At 38.7% G+C, this 19,267-nt stretch overlaps 4 protein-coding genes and 1 pseudogene across 7 annotated transcripts; 3 read left to right on the forward strand and 2 right to left on the reverse strand.

Moving 5' to 3' along the window:
• The first annotated feature begins 301 nt into the window (after positions 1–301).
• LOC141839442 (electron transfer flavoprotein subunit alpha, mitochondrial) lies at positions 302–8,097 on the forward strand. Its single transcript, XM_074727187.1, is given in 8 exon segments — positions 302–721; positions 1,089–1,271; positions 2,881–3,063; positions 3,480–3,702; positions 4,823–4,981; positions 6,477–6,529; positions 6,707–6,847; positions 7,745–8,097. Coding segments are annotated over 8 exon segments (1,119 nt in total). The 5' UTR covers positions 302–622; the 3' UTR covers positions 7,823–8,097.
• An 81-nt stretch (positions 8,098–8,178) lies between these two features.
• On the reverse strand, positions 8,179–9,217 carry LOC141839440 (protein SRC2-like). Its single transcript, XM_074727184.1, has one exon. The coding sequence runs from the start codon at positions 9,038–9,040 to the stop codon at positions 8,324–8,326; it is 717 nt and encodes a 238-aa protein (XP_074583285.1). The 5' UTR covers positions 9,041–9,217; the 3' UTR covers positions 8,179–8,323.
• Positions 9,218–9,363: 146 nt separating this feature from the next.
• On the reverse strand, positions 9,364–10,352 carry LOC141839441 (CASP-like protein 1D1). Its single transcript, XM_074727186.1, has 3 exons — positions 10,078–10,352; positions 9,857–9,983; positions 9,364–9,761 (listed from the first exon to the last, which is right to left on the reverse strand). The coding sequence occupies exons 1-3, from the start codon at positions 10,305–10,307 to the stop codon at positions 9,540–9,542; spliced, it is 579 nt and encodes a 192-aa protein (XP_074583287.1). The 5' UTR covers positions 10,308–10,352; the 3' UTR covers positions 9,364–9,539.
• A 2,002-nt stretch (positions 10,353–12,354) lies between these two features.
• LOC141841794 (uncharacterized) lies at positions 12,355–15,539 on the forward strand (annotated as a pseudogene).
• Positions 15,540–16,765: 1,226 nt separating this feature from the next.
• Positions 16,766–19,258, forward strand: LOC141839608 (uncharacterized). 4 transcript variants are annotated; one of them, XM_074727395.1, is made up of 3 exons: positions 16,766–16,772; positions 16,900–16,955; positions 18,602–19,258. In XM_074727395.1, exon 3 carries the CDS (start codon positions 18,616–18,618, stop codon positions 19,036–19,038), a length of 423 nt encoding a protein of 140 aa, XP_074583496.1. In that variant the 5' UTR covers positions 16,766–16,772; positions 16,900–16,955; positions 18,602–18,615; the 3' UTR covers positions 19,039–19,258. The 4 variants fall into 4 exon arrangements, with proteins under 4 accessions (XP_074583496.1, XP_074583497.1, XP_074583498.1 ...); XM_074727396.1 differs by lacking the exons at positions 16,766–16,772; positions 16,900–16,955 and adding exons at positions 17,551–17,599; positions 17,812–17,836; XM_074727397.1 differs by lacking the exons at positions 16,766–16,772; positions 16,900–16,955 and adding an exon at positions 17,563–17,599.
• Positions 19,259–19,267: the final 9 nt, after the last annotated feature.

The raw sequence follows: 19,267 nt of genomic DNA on the forward strand, positions 1-19,267 counted from the left end.
TGTCATGGGGGCCATCATCTAACTATTTAAGCAAAATTTCTCCAAAATTAAGTAATTAGAGAACAAGCAACCGATTACCACTTAATTACGTAATTATGGTGGGGCCACCCATTAAAGTGCACGAGCTTCAATTTTGTTAAACTGATACATCAAGTTTGTGGGGCCCATGGGCCCATCTAAGCCCATGAATGTGGGCCTCCAAGGAGCGGAGGCTTCTTCTTCTGTTGCGTATGGGCCCTTCCAATCGGCATCAGTGACTCGGGGCATGCTTGTCCGTGTATGGCCTCTGCCTTCACTCTACGCAGCCGATCGCCGCCGCGGCCGCTCTCTTCTTCCTCTTCCTCACCAGGTCGTGGCCGAAGGCCCGCCCATCTTCCTCCTTTTCTCGCCTCTTTTTGATTCGATTCACCGGAGGTTCAGTGAAAATTCGGGGGTTTCTCGGTAACCTAGGGCTTATCTAGCAGGTATCGTATGGATGAATGTGTGTGTTGTGGCTTTTTGGGTCCAATCATGGCTCATGATCCACGATCTGGCGTATGCGAATAAACTCTTTTAGCAATTGCAGCCATTTAGGGCGGTTTCTGTTCACAGCACGAGGTAACTGTGTTTCGGCCATTCGAAAATGGCTGCCGCTTCGATGCTAAAGAGGTGTCTCAGGAATCCCAGAGTTTTCTCGTCCTGCGCTCCGTCTCCTCTAGTTCATGGTCTGTTTTCGCGACTCGTAAGTCCCCTCTTGCTTCCCATGGCGTCTTGCATTCTTCAATACAATAGTTGTTCCCTTTCGAATGTTCGTCACCTGCACCTGCCCATTGCTATACTGTTGAAAAAAAAAATTAAGCTTTGTCGAATTTATTTACGCATTTCTTGGGAAAAATATTTTATTGGATTACCGAAACTATCTTTGGAATAACAAAAGGCCTGAGGCGAAAGTTTCAATGCCCTGAAAGCTAGAATTTATGGAATCCCACAAAATTTGTAGTATGGACCCGTCAGTTCTGATGGACTTTTGGCCTTTTTGGTTCTCTCATGTCATCAATTGTTTAACGTGGTATTTTTTTTCTTTATAATTCCGCTTTATTATTGTGTAGATAAGCACATTAGTATTAGCTGAGCATGAAGGAGGATTTGTAAAACAATCTTCTCTGAGTGCGGTAGCAGCTGCAGCTGCAGTAAATAAAGAAAAATCTGTTTCAGTGCTCTTGGGTGGGTCTGGTTCATCCCTCCAGAAAGCTGCTTCTCATGCTGCATCTTGTCATCCCTCAATATCACAGGTATCCTTGTGAGCTGTATGATTCTTCTTTTTCACCATAATAGATGTTAAGCACAAGTTTCATATTTCATTCAAAGTATTACTCTTCTTCAGGTCATCATTTAGTTTAAGATGCCAAGTCATGAGATGGATTTTGATGTTTTGTTTATCTCTATAAATTAAAGTACTTTCTTCAAGATGTGTTTTGTACATTGTACTCCTTCTTCCATACCAATGTCATAACTGATAGCTGGAACTGATATCGAAATAGAATGATTTACATGTTGAGGGATGCGTGAATCTAACCACCCTGAGAAGGAAGAACATAAAGTATCAAAGCTTTCTATCAACAAAATGGATCTAGAATATCAAACTTAATGTTCATGATGATCAGTTTTAAGATTCAGAAAAGGAAAATCCTAGCAATCAAATCCTCTAAGATTCACCTATTAAATGTAATGAAATATGTGGGCAAACAACTAAGGCTTCACACTTAGCCTATTATTCACTCCAAGGATTACAGGTTTATTTGAAAAAGCTTATTGGTTTTCATTAATTCAGAAGGGACTTGTACAGATGAATATGTGCCCTAAAAATGCTAGAAAGATATGAGACATGCAAGCAAAGGTAAACCATATCAAATAGAACAGATTGAGAATAGACATTGGTGTACCTAGGAGGGCCTTGGGGGTGTTTCCTTCTAAAAGATAAAAAACAAAACAAAAACAAAATGTCTCAACATTAATGAAAACATAATAAAACATTGGTGTGCACTGTTCAAGTGATGTAACTGTACATTTGTTCTTACATATTATGCATATGCTTCTCCTTGGATCGATATATCTAGATTGGGCTTGGGTCTAGATCCCCCTCATAACAGGTAAATATTCTTTTGTGATTTACAGTAGTGGCCCATGTTTTGAGTATCATTTTGTCTAGCTTGGCCATGCAAAAGCCTATCTTTATGGTCGTTACTGAGCAGTGGTCAGAGAATTAATTGATGGACAATTGAAGCTATCTAAGCCCCTTTTGTAGAATATCCTCTTATCAGTTTTTTTTAATCTCGAATTCCATGTTATGGATAATGGTAGATTATGCTGTTATGGTTCCTACCTTGATTACACATTCCTTCTGAAAAATGAAGCTTCTTAATAGATACTTGCAATATCAAAGCATCCATTACTGTTCCTTGTGCATTGAGGTCAAGAAACATAAAATCAATTTTTTATCAGATACTCCTAAAGAGTGGCTTCATGAATATTAAATTGTATACCCCTATCCTCCAATCCGAGTGACTTAGCATCCTATGTTGAAGGATGCCTAAAGAATTAGTGTCACTACCATTGTCTTGCAAACCAATTCATGTCACAACATGTTTGTGCACTAGTTCTCTGTGACTATTTTATATGCATTATGTAGTCAGGTCGTACATGCAGTTATATGTGGATTACGTGTTTCTTATACAACTATATAATATTCAACATTTAATTTTCCATCTAGATCATACCCGTTTAGTTGATTCAAGTAATTGTGCCATCTTAAAAAATAGATAAATTGACTCATAGGCTCATGCATTTTTGTATTGTTTGAATGTTAGATCATGCATACATTGACTGCACACTGTGGTGCAGGTTCTAGTTGCTGATACAGATATACTGTTGCACCCATTGGCAGAGACTTGGGCTGAGCTTGTTCATTTGGTTCAGAAGAAAGGAAGTTATTCACATATTATTTCTGCCTCAAACTCATTTGGAAAGAATGTGCTACCACGTGCAGCAGCTCTTGATGTTTCACCTGTTACAGATGTTTCACCTGTTACTTGGTTAATGCAAATGTAATTGAAATATCTGAGCTGTTGCCATTGTCTTGTGATGGTGTTTATTTTGTTAGTTTGATTATTCACAAGGTACACATTTGGATGCTCCTTGGTTAATGCAAATTTAGTTAATCTGTGTGTGTGTTTTCTTTGAAAAATAGACTAGTTATTTTCTTGCTAGTTAAAGTTTGAATTTGAGATTTAGCTGTTGCCATTGTCTTGTGATGGTGTTTATTTTGTTAGTTTGATTTCTTCAGCTGCTCAGATTTTCCTCTTGTTTCCCAGAAGTTATTTGCATATGAGACTTCTTATCAATCACCAGTTGGTTACGCTCTTTTCTGAGAATGTTTAAGGTTTCTTTGGAATATTCCTGTTGTTTGTATCACGTCTCAGACTGGGTTGTGTATTTTTGAGTTTGGTGACTCAGTATATTTGTTAGCCTTGCATTCTCAATAATATGTTTTTTTTTGTAGGCCAATATATGCAGGTAATGCTCTTGCTACTGTTCGTTATACGGGTGCAGACCCTTGTATAATGACCATTCGATCCACGTCCTTTACTGTGTCTGCTTGCTCAAGCGATTCAAAGTCTAGTGAGGCACCTATCTCAAAGGTTGATCTCTCAAGCTTCAATGAAGGTATGCTTAGATCTTTTTACCTTTTGTTCTTTTTCCAACTGTCATTCAGACATGCTTGTTCCCAGTGTTGCTGGAAAAATGCATCGTTGCAACAAGATACTAGGTTATGACTTTTGAGTCAAAATTCACATTGTTTCACAGGGTTAGACTTAACATCCCTTTAATGCTGGAGCTATGCAATGTTTTATTTCTTGTGTTATCTCTTATCTCATATGTATTTGTGGAAAAATGTGCTTTGCTGATTCTTTGCCGATCCGTTTACCTATAAAGGAGTGCATTATACTTAATGTATTTGGTCAACATTGAGACTATGGCAGAAATATTAACAGTTAGCAATCTAGGCTTTGTGCTATGTTTGGATGCTTAGTGAAGTTTTGGTATCAACTCAATATAACAACATGCCTTATTAGATACAACTATTCGAGTTGGCTGCATGAAGCATATCCACCCTTTGAAATTTATGGAAGACCATATCACCTTGTAATTTGGTACCAGCTCATTGCAACCCTAAACTAAAATGACGTGACTTTTATTGTCAACAAATGGTTCATTCCATTTTTTCAAGGTCTTCTAAATTCACCTCAAGTTGTGCTGTTGAATTTTTTCATTTTTCAACTAATTAACAACCCTCTGTTAGACAGTCCTCTTGTAAATCTAGCTCTCATCATTGGACGTGGCATCCAATGACAAGCAGGTCTTGAGTGCATTACACAAGCAAATTCATTAGTTTTATTTCTATTAAAATATAATTCATGTGTATAGCATCTATCGCTTGCAAATAAATAAAGCCACTGGTAAGATAAATTGTCTAGTTTGAATTAAGCTTAGGATAAAAGTCCAGAAATTTCAGTATCTAATGTTCTTTCGGGTTTGCCTTTATTTGCAAATCTTTTGGGAATATATCATGAAAGTAACAAATGTGCAGGTTTCTGAAAAGAAAATACTTATAACTGCCTTCCCCAAGGCCTTCCGTGTCAAATAAAAATGATTTATTCTCTTGAACTTCTGCCTTCTCTTTAAAATAGTGATTCATGACCCCATCACTCTCTAAATTTCCACCTGATGGTTTTATGATATTAGAAGGATATTCTATAATCCCTTTGATATTGCACTTTTGCAGCTTCTTGTCCCAAATCTAGGTGGCTGAAGCTTGCATCTCAAGCATCAGAACGACCAGATCTTGGAAACGCACGCATTGTAGTCACTGGAGGTCGAGGGTTAAAAAGTGCTGAGAACTTTAAATTGTTGGAGAAGCTTGCTGAAAAGCTTGGTGCAGCAGGTAGCCAGTTACTTCAGCAAGTGCATGTTAATAATATTCTTCTTGTTCACTTCTAGTGCAGGCAGCATTCGTCCAATTTTTTTAATTGTACCTGTTGATTGTTTTATATAGCATATTATATGTGGTAGACACATTTGTCCTGATTTTGCACTTCATTCCCTGTTTGAAGGAAAACCTCTTTGTTACATTATATCTTAAGCTAAAAGTTCTAACGATGGAATATTCCTTTTGTTGCTACTTAATGTAATTTGGTAACTATATTATACTATACTATATATACATGCTTGATGGATACATATATAATATTTGTCTTTGTTTGACGTTGGCTGGCAACTTAACACAACCCTCATTTTTTATTTGTGCTTGGGACCGGCTATGGCGAAGTTTATTCCTCATGGCAAAGTTTAAATATAGATGAGGATATAGTAGGAGATCAAGCCCAATGACATAGAAGGTTTCATATAGTTGACTTCATTTAGTGGAATAAATATTTTGGTTGTTGTATACTTTATACATGCTTTTCACTTATTGGGAAGATAGCATTGATCATGATACTGAAGAAGATATACTTGTTCTGAAAGTTGGTTGTTTTTGTCCTCCTTGTCGTCGAACAGTTCGTTCTATAATTGATAAATTTCAGACCCACCTATTATTGGCAATTGGAAAATTTGTTCTCTTGCTATTCTGGTTTCTTAAGTAGAGGATAAGATAACAAGCTTATCTGAGGTTATCACACAATAGATTTTGCTTGTTTCTTTCGTTTCCGAAATCAGTAGAAATGGGATGTAGCGTCCTATCTCTAAAAATGAAATTAGAAGTCCTAATTCTCAAAAAGACTGGGTTTTGTAGGTTAGACAGTATGGACAGTTTGTAAGGGTTCTCTGTACTCAAGGTCATTTGGACTTGCCCTAATTAATCATTTATAATCGTGTGAAATCCATAGGATAGATGTTTTTGCAACTTGATTGATTGACTCAGCTATAAGGTCAATTTGTAAATGAAGAACCAACAATTGGATAAGAACTTTATTAAAAAAAAGTCTAGAAAGAAATATTATCGGAAAAGTTGTTATACTGTCATTTCAATTAGAATTGTCAAGCGTGATATCACTTATGAGAATCATATTCCTATGACTGCAAAAAAGGTTGTATAGTAAGCTATGATTAACAGAGAGGAACCATTTTGATTTCGATTCAACCAAGGGACGTCATGTTAAAGTGATTTATCTTTAATGTAAAAGTTTTTCTTTGCTCCTCATCTTTTTGTGTTTTTAACAAGAAACACAATAAAACATTGTTTAATTTAGCGTGTTACCTGACAGAAGTAAAATAGAACAAAAACATTATTGCACCTCCATGCCACGGTGTTAACATACATATTCATGAAGTGAGATGCTCAAATATAATGCATAACTAGATGTTAATGCATGCTAACTCATGCTTATCTCAGTTCAATTTGTGTTTGAAAATACTTATTTGTTTTACTTTTAATATAGTTGGTGCCACGCGTGCTGCTGTGGATGCAGGATTTGTACCCAATGACCTCCAGGTAAACAGTTCATAACAACACAATCAGTTCACCCCCATTCTTCTGCATGTGTGGCTTGGCTTTCTTCTCAACTTCTCATCATCAGTTCCATTTATTTTCCTCTCTTTTTTTCGTCTTCTTTTTTGTGATTTATTCTGTTCCCATGACACCATTTGTTTTTTTAAAAAATTATTTCAGGTTGGTCAGACTGGAAAAATTGTCGCACCAGAGTTGTACATGGCTTTTGGGGTTTCTGGTGCTATCCAACACATAGCAGGAATGAGAGATTCGAAGGTCATTGCGGTTGTAAATAAAGATGCAGATGCACCCATTTTTCAGGTCAGTCTCTATCCTCCCTAGTTCAATTAGAACAATAGTGATGGCTATTTCACAAAATTATTTTACCTAACTCAGAAGCCCCTTTACCTGAAATAAAAAGGAAAAACAAAAATTAAGGAACAACAAATGATAAGTGTAGCCTTAGTGGATATTACTTAATAGGCCAATCTGTTTCCTACTTTCTCAATCATCAATTGCTTCTCTAAATGGGAAATTTAAGTTATTATCCAGGACAAAATACTGTGGGGATACTGCTATCAGAATGTTGTGAATTGCACCAAAAGGTTGCTAGTTATGCTGTATTTCTCATGTGCTTTACTAGTTCTTTTCTTATTTCTGTTTTAGAAAGCTTGTTGAGCTCAAGCCAAGCTCAAGCTTTTACCAAGCTCAACTAGAGATAGTTCGGGTTAGGCACTATGAGTCAAAAGAATCCCATATGAGCTGCTCACATCGTTCCTCTATCCTTTGATATTTTTTGTTCTTCCTTGTAATTATTTTCCACTTTTAGCGTATTATAGATGATATAAAATTTATAAGATATAAAAAATATTTGATTAAATAAGATAATAAATATATCCAGCCTTAGATAAGTCTCTGAACATTTTTTTTTAAATGAATATGAAACTAATACGTTGAGCTTGTTCATGAAAATTTCATTCATTTAGGAACTTTACCTGAAAGTAAGAATGCAGATTGTGATATCAATATGATTAAAAATAAAGGTTGCCTTGTTTACTGCCTTATTCTGTCAAGTTAATAACTTGTTTAGGAAAAACAGGCTTTGTTCATGTGGATAATAATCTATTTATGCGAGGAAAAAAATTGCTTGCAGAATGGAAACATGACGCTGTAATTGAACAACTAGTTCTTCTCTGATGATTTGTGGGGTCTTTACAGGTTGCAGATTACGGCCTCGTTGCTGATCTGTTCGATGTAATTCCGGAATTGATAGAAAAGGTTCCTGATAAAAAGTGATGAGCATTTGACGTTGAATCATGAATAACCAGTCAAGAAATCTAATCTAATCTTCAATCTGAGAGGTATGGGAAAGAAGTCATTGTCCTCGATCATTTACATTCCTCAAGTTCGATACATCCTTTTGTTGATTCTCAAGTGGTTCAAAAATCTATTACGCCTTCTTGAATTCCAAGTTGCTAGAAAATTTCCTAAATTAGATAGATTTTTTGAACTGTTGCTGAAAACTGAAAAGATGGGTTTTTGAATGATATTAAAGTCGAAATCTTCAGTCATGGGGGAATCAATTTAGGGTTTTAGAGGATGTTAATTCTTTAATAGGATACAAGAAGAAAATGAATGATATGTGATACGACAAGAAGAAAACCCTCCGCGAATCTTGTTTTATATACAAAAAAAAAAACCTACTGTTTTTCTTTTGGTTTGAGAACAAATCGAAACTGGGATTTTGAACGAAAGAATCGATGGAATAACAACTGGGTAACCTGGATCACCATCGCGTTAGCAACTGACGCCGGGATCGAGGCAGGCGCCGTGTGCCGCTGCATTCGTCGCCATATACGCGAGGAGGAATCCGCCGGTTGCGCCACCTAGATCTAGGTCCGCGCCCAATCCGCCCCCGAAATTGCTATTATGTAGCGGCCCCGCCGCCCCGTGCCCGTACTGCAGCGCGTAGCCGTGCTGAGAAGGAGGTGGGTACCCGTACCCGGCCGAACATGGCGTGTACTGCGTCCGTGCGCCGTTTGCAGGGTAAGCCCCCGGAGGAGGAGAAGCAGAGGCGCTGCTCCCCGCTTCACCAGGCGGATCAAGAAACTTGTAGGAGAGATTAATGACGCCCTTGGGCTTCCCGGAGTTGGGCCTGCGGACCCGGTAGCTACCAAAATGAGTCGAATCCTTGTCTCCTCCCTTTGCGAGGAGCTCTTTGACGGGAATCTGGACATAGCCAATCTTCCGATCGCCGAGGAAGCCCTCCGATCGGAGGGCGACATGGAGAACGAGGCTGGCGGACGCGGCTGGGTCGACGGGGACTACGAAGCGGAGGGTGGCGTTCCAAGAGGGCTTCTTGCCGCCTTTCTTGTCGGTATGGGTGCGTCGGGGCGACCAGGGCAGGCCGACGATGGACACGACGGCGTAGACGTCCATCTTGCCGAAGACGTTGACGTTCTTGAGCTCCTTGGCGGAGATTAGCTTCACCTCCAGCGTCCTATACGCCGCCATTATCGATCGGTCGATCGCAGCTCAATCTCCTTCGCCTCCTCTTCCCAAATTCTAGGGCTCAATCGATCGGACCGATCAAGAATCGAAAAAAGACGAGACGAGCAAGAGGAACGACGGAATGAGATGGATTAAAGAAACCCGATAAAACGGCAGAAACGTCAGGCGGATTGCATTAAATATTTCCGGTTCAGTGGGGCCTATTCGAACCATTGGCTGGTATTTAATTTTTAATGAAAAAACAAGGCACAAAATCATAAAAATTTAGTATGAGATATTTCAAAATATTTTTTTCCATGTTTTAAGGATTTTATAATTTCCTATCGTTATTAAATAATTTTTCTTTTCTTTAAAAACAAATACAAGCAAACAATGCGAACGACCAGCCCATTAGATTGGAACACCCCAAGCAATCAGTCAACCATCGTAAGACTAAATAGACAGAGCTAACGGAATATAACGGAGAAAGTTAACGTTCCCAGTTCGATGTCTATATCTTCCACTACACGCTCCGGCGGTAGAGCGAGTACGAGGAGAGGACGACGAGGAGGACAAGAACGATAGCGGCGACACAGGAGACGATGACGGAGCTGCCGACGTGGCGACAGAACTTGTGGTAGCGGTTGCAGATCTTGTCCCAGTTGGCGTGCGAATTCCCCCGAATCCCCAGGTACGCCATTGACCCGGCGCTCCCCGTCGCCGACGCCATCACTCCGACCATCAACTGCACGTGCGTAAAAATAGAATGTAATTAATTCAGAAGTTTGGTGCTTTACTGGCTGCAGTAACATCTAGTTACTAGTACGATTAACTAATTACCGCATCGAAGAGGATGAGGAAGAAGAGGATTCTGGTGGATGACGAGGTGCTCGAGATGGCGAATAAGGAAGCGAAGATGGTGACGAAGCTGTATAAGCTAGCGACGCATAGAGCCGCCAAGAGATATCTACGCAATTAAAAGTAATCAAGATGTCAGATTTGTACTTTGCTCTCGTAGCTAGAAAGAATTGCAAACTAATTAATTAGCAAATAAAAGTTACATGAACGCTGGGACTTGCTGGAACTTGGCGTCCCTAGAGATGACGGCGAAGGGCGGCGGGAGGCCGGTCTGGAAATCCCTGCTCTGCTTGCTGGTCACCAGCACCACCAGCGCCGACACCGACAACGCCAACAGCAAGAGCCGCAGCGCGAAATCCACGCGGAACAGGTTCGTCGGAGGACTCGCCTGCTTGCCGTCGGTCGATGCGCCTGACTCTGTCGTCGTCCCCATCGATCGCTCTAGCACTTCTCAGAGCAACTAATCATCATCGATCGGGAGCAAGACGAGCCCTTCAAATAGGAACAGATTGCAGAACATGCACGCTACCTGCCGGCACGAAGTCATGGTATGAACAGAGCAAGGCGTTGATGGGCGCTGGCAAGTCATAGACTTATCCATTATTTGCTCCCGATCGATGGTTACGTGCTGGATTTGTCCATATTTGCAGGAAATTTGGCAAGCATTCATAAAGATTCACACCGTTCAATGTGGAAAGCTCTGATTGGGACTTGTGCTGATGATTATATATATAGGAACTGGAGATCAAATGAACCGGCACTCAAAATTAATCACTCAGATATAAAAGTTTAATAAATTGGGAGTCTTCTTTTTCTCAAATATCTTAAGTATATATCCATGGTCTAGTCGAAATCCATTAATAAGATATATTATCTTTAGGATTACTTGTGAGATCATCATTGTTTAATGGTAGAGCATTCAAATATATATAAATTGAAGGCTCCTACCACCAACCTCGTTGACTCAAGTTATTGTGTGCATTAAGTGATCACATTGAAGAAGGATCAACACAGCCCTGAAAATCTTATCGTATCCACTGCCACTTCAGAACAAAAATGTTTACAAGGTAAAGAAAATAAAGATAGATTTAGAATATGGAAATCTAATTGATTAATTGTAGGAGAAAGTAAATGGTCGAGCTTATTAATAATGGGAGCGTATCTTTTATTTTAGTTAAAATTATTTTAAATTTAAATAAATTTAGAATTATTGTAATAGTCATTAAATGATGCTATAAGAATAGCCATCACAAACTATTACAATTTTAACCATAATGAACTGTCGCCGCTCCGTTCCTCCCTTCTCGACGCAGCACCACCGCCGCTAGGGTTTCGGCGGCGCATTTCACTCTTCTAAGGCTGTGCCTCAACTGTAGGTCCGGTGGAGTTGTCTCAGTGTACCCTCTGCGTTTAGGGCTTCCCTTCGTTTCGTGTTTCGTTCCGCTCAAGCCCGGCCACCCGAGGAGTTAGGTTCCCTTTCAGTGGGCTCTTGCGGTAAACGGTAAACCTTTTGGTCCCTCGATGTCTTATGCACTTTTTAAGGATGAGTTCTGCTTTTCCGTGTTCGATGTTAACTGGCGGGGTTTCTGGTTGGTCGTTTCTTGTTAGTTGTTCTCTCCTTAAAGTGACTATCTGATGTTGACTTTTTTTTTCTGTTTAAATCAAATTATTGTGCGGTGGATTTTTTTTTCTGTGCTTCTTTGACCAAAAGGTCAATATGGTCGTTCGTACTTTTTTCTATCTATATGAGTTTATCAGAAGATCGTGTGGCTTATGGGGCTCTGTTTGTGTTATCTAGTTAGGAATCCTTTATACCTTGAATTAACTTCTGTAAATAGAAGAAGAGCACGCAGTTTGTTTCATGTTGAATTGGCATAATCTTCTTGTGCTGGAAAGGGCTTACTAATGTCATTCACAAACAACTTAACTACTTGTTTCTCATTGAGTTGAAAAGGCATTTGGTTTTTTAAGTAGGTAGTAAGTTGACCATCTGATCTTGGGAGGAGGAGATAGAGCCTTTTGAAAAGATGCATGGAGAAAAGGAGTGATTTTTTATCAATAGACATTACTGGAGAAAGCACTTCAAACTCTTAAAATTCTATACAGCTATACTAATATTTATCATTTATAAGACACTTGATAGGAATTTAATAGTTCAATAGTTACTTAAATTATCAGTGACATCACCTCCAAGCATAAGAACAAGATGTGACATGTACTATAAGTTTTTAGTTGGATCTTAGCTTAATTTTTTCTATCGGGGTTGACATTCAGGAAACTTATGGTTCTGGAAGAATGTAAAATTTGGTACCCTATTCATATATTCCTGTTATTTTCTACTTCATGCTTATTTTTGGAGAGCCTTTGTATTTTACAGGCTATATTTTGAAATGTTTTCTTCCAGCTTGCAGGAGCTCTGGCATTTCAATTGAAGTGAAGTCTAGTGTTATCCACGGCCTATAGTGATAAGAGAAGATGGCTAGTGGATTTAGATAGAAATTTCCTTTTCTTTTCCTGCATGATTTCTATACAGAACTGAGCATGGAAAAGGAAGCATGTTCTTGTTTATTGTAGCACCTAAAGTGAAAGAAACAAAATACTTGTGAGGTTTGTATGATGGAATGCAACAAGGAAGAGGCTTATAGAGCCAGAGAAATTGCAGAAAAAGAGGATGCAAAACAGTGATTTTAATGGGGCACGAAAGATTGCTGAAAAAGCCCAACATTTGTTCCCTGAGCTTGAGAACATTTTGCAGATGCTAACTGTCTGTGAAGTTCACTGTGCTGCTAATGTTAAAGTTAATGGAGAAGTAGATTGGTATGAGGTTTTACAAAGTAGGTCCAACAGCAGATGACTCATCCATCAAGAAACAATACCGAAAGCTCGCACTTCTACTTCATCCTGATAAAAACCAAATTGCAGGTGCTGAAGCTGCATTCAAGACAATTGGCGAAGCACATACAATCTTGTCCGATCGAACAAGACGACACCTTTATGACGTTAGACGAAATGCCATCACCAAACCTGCCAGTTCCAAGCAGTTTGCTCCACAAGCAGAGAAGAGCTCTATTGCTAAAAGGGACTTCAATGCACTGCACAGTAAGGGCCCCCATCATTATCAACAACCATCACCATCGCTATCATCGTTTGGTACTTCTCAGACTTTCTGGACCATTTGCCCTGGTTGTGGTACGAGATACCAGTTCTTTTGCAGCATTTTGAAAAAATCTATTCGCTGTCAGCATTGTTTGATTCCCTTTGTTGCATTTCAGTTAAACACAAAAGATAGATTTGGAATACATCTGCAGGATCCAGTTCAGGAACCCAATAATGCTAAACCAAAAGGTCAAACTGGAAATCCCCCTTCTAGCATGGGGTTCAAGGAATATATGTTGGTGATTCAAGGGTTCACTTTGAGCATGGAGATTTAACTAAAAATGTGACAACAGATGGAATGGGTTCAAATGATGAGGTTGAGTTTGAAAAGATTAAATCGAGTGAGTTGCATCAGTGTGAGAAGGATCCTAAGCCTTCAAAAAGAAATGTGGATATGAATATTGGCAGAAAGGAGCCTGTGAAGTCCAGATATTCAGATAAAACTAACAATGAAGATGATCCCATAGCAAATGTTTCTTCATTGCCAGTGCCAAGAAGGTCTGCTAGGCATATGCAGAACATTCACTTCAATGAAGTTCAAAGTGAAGATGATAATGACTTTGTAAATCATCCTTGTCACAAAAAATTGAAGAGTAACACCTCCAGTGAGGTGCACAAACCAGTCTATTTTTGTTCTGGTAGCAATAACCTTAAAATAGGAGCTGATTCCACTAACTCTGCTGATCTCTGTAGGGAGAACAAGCAAAACGAATGTGCCCTAGCTAAGGAGAAGGTGCCATATGTGAATAAAGGGGTTGACAAAGATCCAATATCAGGAAACAAAGAAGATACAATGAAGAAAAAAAGCCAGGGACTGGTTCTAAGTCTCGGCTTGATTCTGTCTCTAACACCACATCCTGAACACTGCACATTTACGTATCCTGATACAGAATTTTTTGATTTTGAGAAGCTGAAGGATGTAAATGAGTTTGCAGTTGATCAGATATGGGCAGTCTATGATAATCTTGATGGGATGCCTCGATTCTATGCTCAAATCCGTCGTATCAACACTAAACACTTCAAATTGTGGTTTACCTGGCTTGAACATACTCCCTCAAATGAAGCTGAGACAGCTTGGTCTGATGCAAATTTGCCTGTTGGTTGTGGGAATTATGAACTAGGATCTTCACATTATGCTGAAGATCGACTAATGTTCTCTCACATTATCTCTTGGGAAAAGAAGAAAAGGAAGAACTCATATAGTATCTATCCTAGAAAGGGAGAGGTTTGGGCTCTGTTCAAGGACTGGAGTATTGGGTGGAGCTTGGTAGCTGACAACAAGTTGTTTGAATATGAAGTTGTACTAGTGCTTTCAGATTTTGATGGATCTGGAATTTGTGTGGTTCCCTTACTTAAGATAGAAGGATTTATAAGTTTGTTTGTGCAAGCAAAAGATAAATCATTTGTCATACCTATCGATGAAACACTTAAGTTCTCTCATAAAATTCCTTCTTACAGGTTGACTGGGAAGGAAAAAGAAGGTATTCCTCAAGGTTGTCTGGAACTTGATCCTGCATCTCTGCCTCTTAACTTCTCAGATACATTCCCTTCTGTTAGTCTTACAGAAAGAATTGAGAAGTTGGATCAGATTAATAATTCATGTTTGAATTGTATATCTCCAGAGGAACCTACGATCGATATGGTTCTTGATGTGGACTGCAAATTAATTGTGAAACAAAGTCAAGCAGCTGAAAAGCAGGTAAAACAAAATCAAACAAGTGAGAATCACCATTCTGGCGCTCAGAGGAACTCCAAAAGTGACACACAGTCCGCTAAAGTAGAAATCAAGCAGAAAGATGGCTTGGCTGATAAGAACCTAAACTACAGTTCGAAGGAAAATTTCAAAATGCCTTTGTTCAAATTTCATGAAGCAAAGTTCCACAATTTTGGTGAAGGGAAGTCTATTGAAAACCTCCAACGTGGGCAGATTTGGGCTTTACGCGGTGACACTGATAAGTATCCCAAAAATTATGCATGGCTAAAGAAAATCTTTTCAGAAGGTGTACTACATATGGGATGCCTTGAGGCTTGCCCTGTTTTTGACGAGGAGATTCGATGGGTAGAAGAGGGCATGCCAATTTCATGCGGAAAATTTAAAGTGGAACAACTGAGCATTTTAACTGTGAAACTTGATATGCTGTCTCATCTTGTACAAGCCATACCACTTGAGAGAAGAAAGAGATATCTTATTCTTCCTAGCTGTGGTGAGATTTGGGCTGTATATAAAAACTGGAATGTTGGATGGCGACTTTCAGATCTGCGTACCTGTGAGTATGATGTGGTTGAAATTTGTGAATGTACTGATGCTGGCTTCAGAGTTAGACCTTTGAAGAGTGTTCAAGGATACAGAGCTATTCTCAAACCCAAGATAAAAGGAAAAACTATGGAGATTCCCATCCATGAATGTACTAGATTCTCTCATAAAATACCTTCATTCCCACTAACTATTGAAACAGGAGGGGAGCTGCAAGATTGCTGGCAACTGGATATTGCATCTCTTCCCAAGTGATATTTGAATATGTCTACTTGTGCATGTTGCACCTTTTTCAAGCATTTTGACCACAACGCAGTTTTAATGGGTTGGAGTGTTGAAAATTTTGACCACAGGTATAGATGCGAAGAGATTGTCAAGGTCTCCTTATTCTGCATCAAATCTTGTAAAACCTTGCTTCAATGCTGATTTTTTTCCCCTCTTTACTTTTGCAGGTGTCATCATTTGCTGCATTGGATGTCGCAGAGCTGGCTTTATATTTAATTTTCGAGTAAGATCTGTATGTATGGTTCACTCTCTCAATGTTTATATAAATGTAAGTAGGTTATTCAAAAAAAAAAAAAACGTGCTCTTCGTTTTGAGGTGACCAATATGGCAATCTGGCACCTAAGTATAGCTAAATCTATGCTGTTAATTTCATCACTGTTCCCTCTTCCTGGCTGCATACCACACCAACTTGTTCGTATTGTGGGAATTAATGATGCTTATGGTCTGGTGTTTAAATTTCTAGGAGCTACCTAATGAGCTCTTGTTCTAGACACCTGGTTGAAGAAATTACAACGATGTTTAGTTGGAAATATATCTTATCGCAAAAATGAGGTTTTGCAGTTGATATCACTACTAATCATGTAATATCTGCACTGTGAATAACTTCTGTTTGAGGTTATTAACAACCAGGAATTGATACTATTATTTGGTTATTAGCAAACAGGGTTATGATCCTGTTTAAACTCGTACCAGGAATGCAAGTTGAGTTACAATATTGATAATATTTTGGATAGAGATCATTGGAAAGATAAAATTCATAGTATGATGATACTGATGTCTATCCTCTCTTTAGGAGGCAAGAGGGAAAAACAGAATAGTGCATCGACTCGTCTCTTGTGAAGCAAACAAATCACACTCTAAAATACAGATTTTGTTTTGGTCGGCTCTTTAAGAACTTAAAAAAAAAATCCATTTTACTCAAAAATGAAGATGGAAGATTTAATTTATAATCTAGTTGCCAAGTAAATTGGCATCATGAATTTTAAATTTTAAAATGTGCTCAAAAGTTCTGATGATGATAAAATAATTTGGCAAAGAATACCGAGAACTATTATTTATCCACTTAACAATTAAAATTGCTAATTGTCTGTTAATTGAGGATGAGTAAAATGGAGTTAGGGTAACCTTTTGAGAAGAAGGCTATTATTTAATTCCATTGGATGAGCAACAGATTTCGCGTCGTCATCGAGAAGAATTAGAGAAGTACAATCCGACGTCTTCGCATCGCTGGTCGATCTGGTTCCGCTTGGATCAGTCCAATCCCATCAGGAGGCGCTGACAGAGCCGAAACGTCAGATTTGTTTTCTCTCTCCGTCATCTTTGTTCGGAGGATCGAAGCCCTAACTCGCCGATTTGATCTCGCGCCGCTTCTCTCATTTTTCTCTGGTAACTCCTCCTTTATCGTTCAATTGCGCCGTTTTAGATCTCATGCCTGAGGAGTTGTTTTAGCAAGTCCGGCGATGTCTTTTTTGGGGTTTAGATCATATGTTTTTGCAGCATTCATCTTGTCTGCGATCAAATAAATCCCTAATCTGTTTATCCGTGCCTTATTAGTTAGGTCAGTATCTCAGTAAGTACCAGATGGGGTCTGATTCAACCATCTCGATGAACTGGTTTTTTTCAAACCTTCAAGGAACATCCAGATCAAAAAGGGTTTTTCACTTTTCTGGGCTGTTTTTGACCCCAATTCCGTGGAGAGCACCGTCGTCTCCACTAAAAATGAAGGTTTTGTTTTTGTATCCTTTTCTTTCCTTGTCCTTCTGCTTTTGCTACTTTTTTTTTCCTTCTTGGATTTGAAGCGGATTCAATCCAATTTGGATCCGCATTCACTGACCCTTGTTCTTGTTTCTTGTTCTTGACCAATTGAAAAGGTCCACGGGCTGCTTCTGCTACTTTTTTTTTTCCCTTTTCTATTTTCGCTTACTGACCCTTGTTTGTTTCTTGTACTGGAATTGAAAAGGTGCGGGCTTTCGCGTGGATCGATTCCTCTTTGAATCGTTCTGTATCAGAGGTCAAAGAAGAGGAGTGGGGTAGGATTTATCTCTGTTTTCTTTGCTAAAGATTTGTTTTTGACAGTAGATTAATTACTCTTTCTCGGTAAAATCTTTAGAATTCTTCTGAGATTCGTTAGCCTGGTAAAATGTTAAAAAGATTGTTATTTTATTTTGTTTGTATGAGTAGATACTTCCAATTTAATTGCTACAAATCGCTACATTTCCATAATACTCGTATCGATTTGCAGGTGATTAGAGATTGGAGGAGACAAGGTCTCTCACTCTCTCTACTATGTCATGCGGTATCGCATTTGTTGTGCTTTTTAGTTAAATGCCTGAAAGAGACAGTTTCATCCTTCAATAATTTCAGTGGCATCAAAATTTAGACTATATTTACTCCTGTATAAATGCTGAATTCAATGAGGCTATGCCATAGAATAAAGGATTTGAAACATGCCTTTGATGAAGTTCAAATAAAAGATTTCTGTTTTTTTTAGTACTAACTGTTGTTAACTTGCCATCTAGATTATTCGTAGATGCATATTTTCATGAAATGTATGATCTAAGCACTATAAGTTTGACAAAAACATTCAGTTTGGGAAGTAGCATTAGTAATTTTCATGAACATGAATTTCTACTACATTTTGTATAATAATAACCTTAGCTTTCTTGGTATTAAATTTACATGTTTTTTTTTATTGAATAATCCTCTGCTAAATCATAATTTGACTGTTCCATCCTATTTCTTTTCATTGTCCTGAACAATACAGTGCATATATTGTCTGGAACATCCTCTGATCAACTTTTTTAAGCATTAATATCGCAAACTGTCCTTTGTATCTGTTTGTATTTTATACCTTTCCTTGTGCACTTGGTTTACACACGGTAACTTCCTGATCATTTGCAATTGGGGTTTTAATGGCATCCTGTTAGTTCAACGAAATTTCTAAAAGAACTATATGAAAAGTTGTAAACTTTCTAAATTATTCATTAAAAAAAAAAAAACCATGCTATGGTTAATGTTTTGGTCCCTTGCAGATTATTACATACACATGACAAGGACAATACACTTGAAGGACATAGTTCCTGCAGCAACCAACACTGTCAACACACAATTTATACTGCTGGAGAAAGGCAACATTGCTCAGGATGGGAAAGAGATGACTTGCCTGGCATTAGTAGCTGACGAGACTGCATCAGTTCACTTCCAGATGTGGGGAAGCGAGTGTGAGACCTTCGAGCCCGGCGACATCATTCGCCTCGCTGATGGAATATTTTCTTACCACAAGAACAATCTGGTGCTCAGGGCTGGCAAGAGAGGCAAAGCTGAGAAGGTTGGTGAATTCACCATGCTGTTTGTGGAGACCCCGAACATGAGTGAGATCCGATGGGCACGCGATCCTAACAATCCGAAGAAGTTTGTGCAGGAAGCTATTGTATCGCCGCACTCGAGGATCTTTGCACCCTCAAGATAACGCTCCCTTGGATGTTCTTGCTCAAGAACTCGGTTAAGAATGGTGGTGGATTAGAGCAAACGAGAAATCTATAGTCCTCGAAACATTATTTAATTCAGTAAGCTTTGTTACAGAGTGAAAAAAAGTTACAGTAACTAGTGAAGTTCCCTTCAAAACTCCTGGACCATCTGGAAAGAGTGTCAACTTCTCATATATTTTTTCCATTATACTTTTCATATTTTTTTTAAAA

The sequence above is a fragment of the Curcuma longa genome, chromosome 11 (assembly GCF_044706935.1).
Source record: "Curcuma longa cultivar G26 ecotype Majalengka, Jawa Barat chromosome 11, ITB_CL_G26_1.1, whole genome shotgun sequence".
NCBI lineage: Eukaryota > Viridiplantae > Streptophyta > Magnoliopsida > Zingiberales > Zingiberaceae > Curcuma > Curcuma longa.

Excerpts from the sequence above, each read along its gene's own strand:
- LOC141839441 (XM_074727186.1), bottom strand. The coding sequence starts at position 10,307 with ATGGGGACGACGACAGAGTCAGGCGCATCGACCGACGGCAAGCAGGCG. Across the intron at positions 9,984-10,077 it reads CAGCAAGTCCCAGCGTTCAT|ATATCTCTTGGCGGCTCTAT; the intron begins GTAACTTTTATT and ends TTAATTGCGTAG. Across the intron at positions 9,762-9,856 it reads TCCTCATCCTCTTCGATGCG|TTGATGGTCGGAGTGATGGC; the intron begins GTAATTAGTTAA and ends ACGCACGTGCAG.
- LOC141839608 (XM_074727395.1), top strand. The coding sequence starts at position 18,616 with ATGACAAGGACAATACACTTGAAGGACATAGTTCCTGCAGCAACCAAC.
- LOC141839440 (XM_074727184.1), bottom strand. The coding sequence starts at position 9,040 with ATGGCGGCGTATAGGACGCTGGAGGTGAAGCTAATCTCCGCCAAGGAG.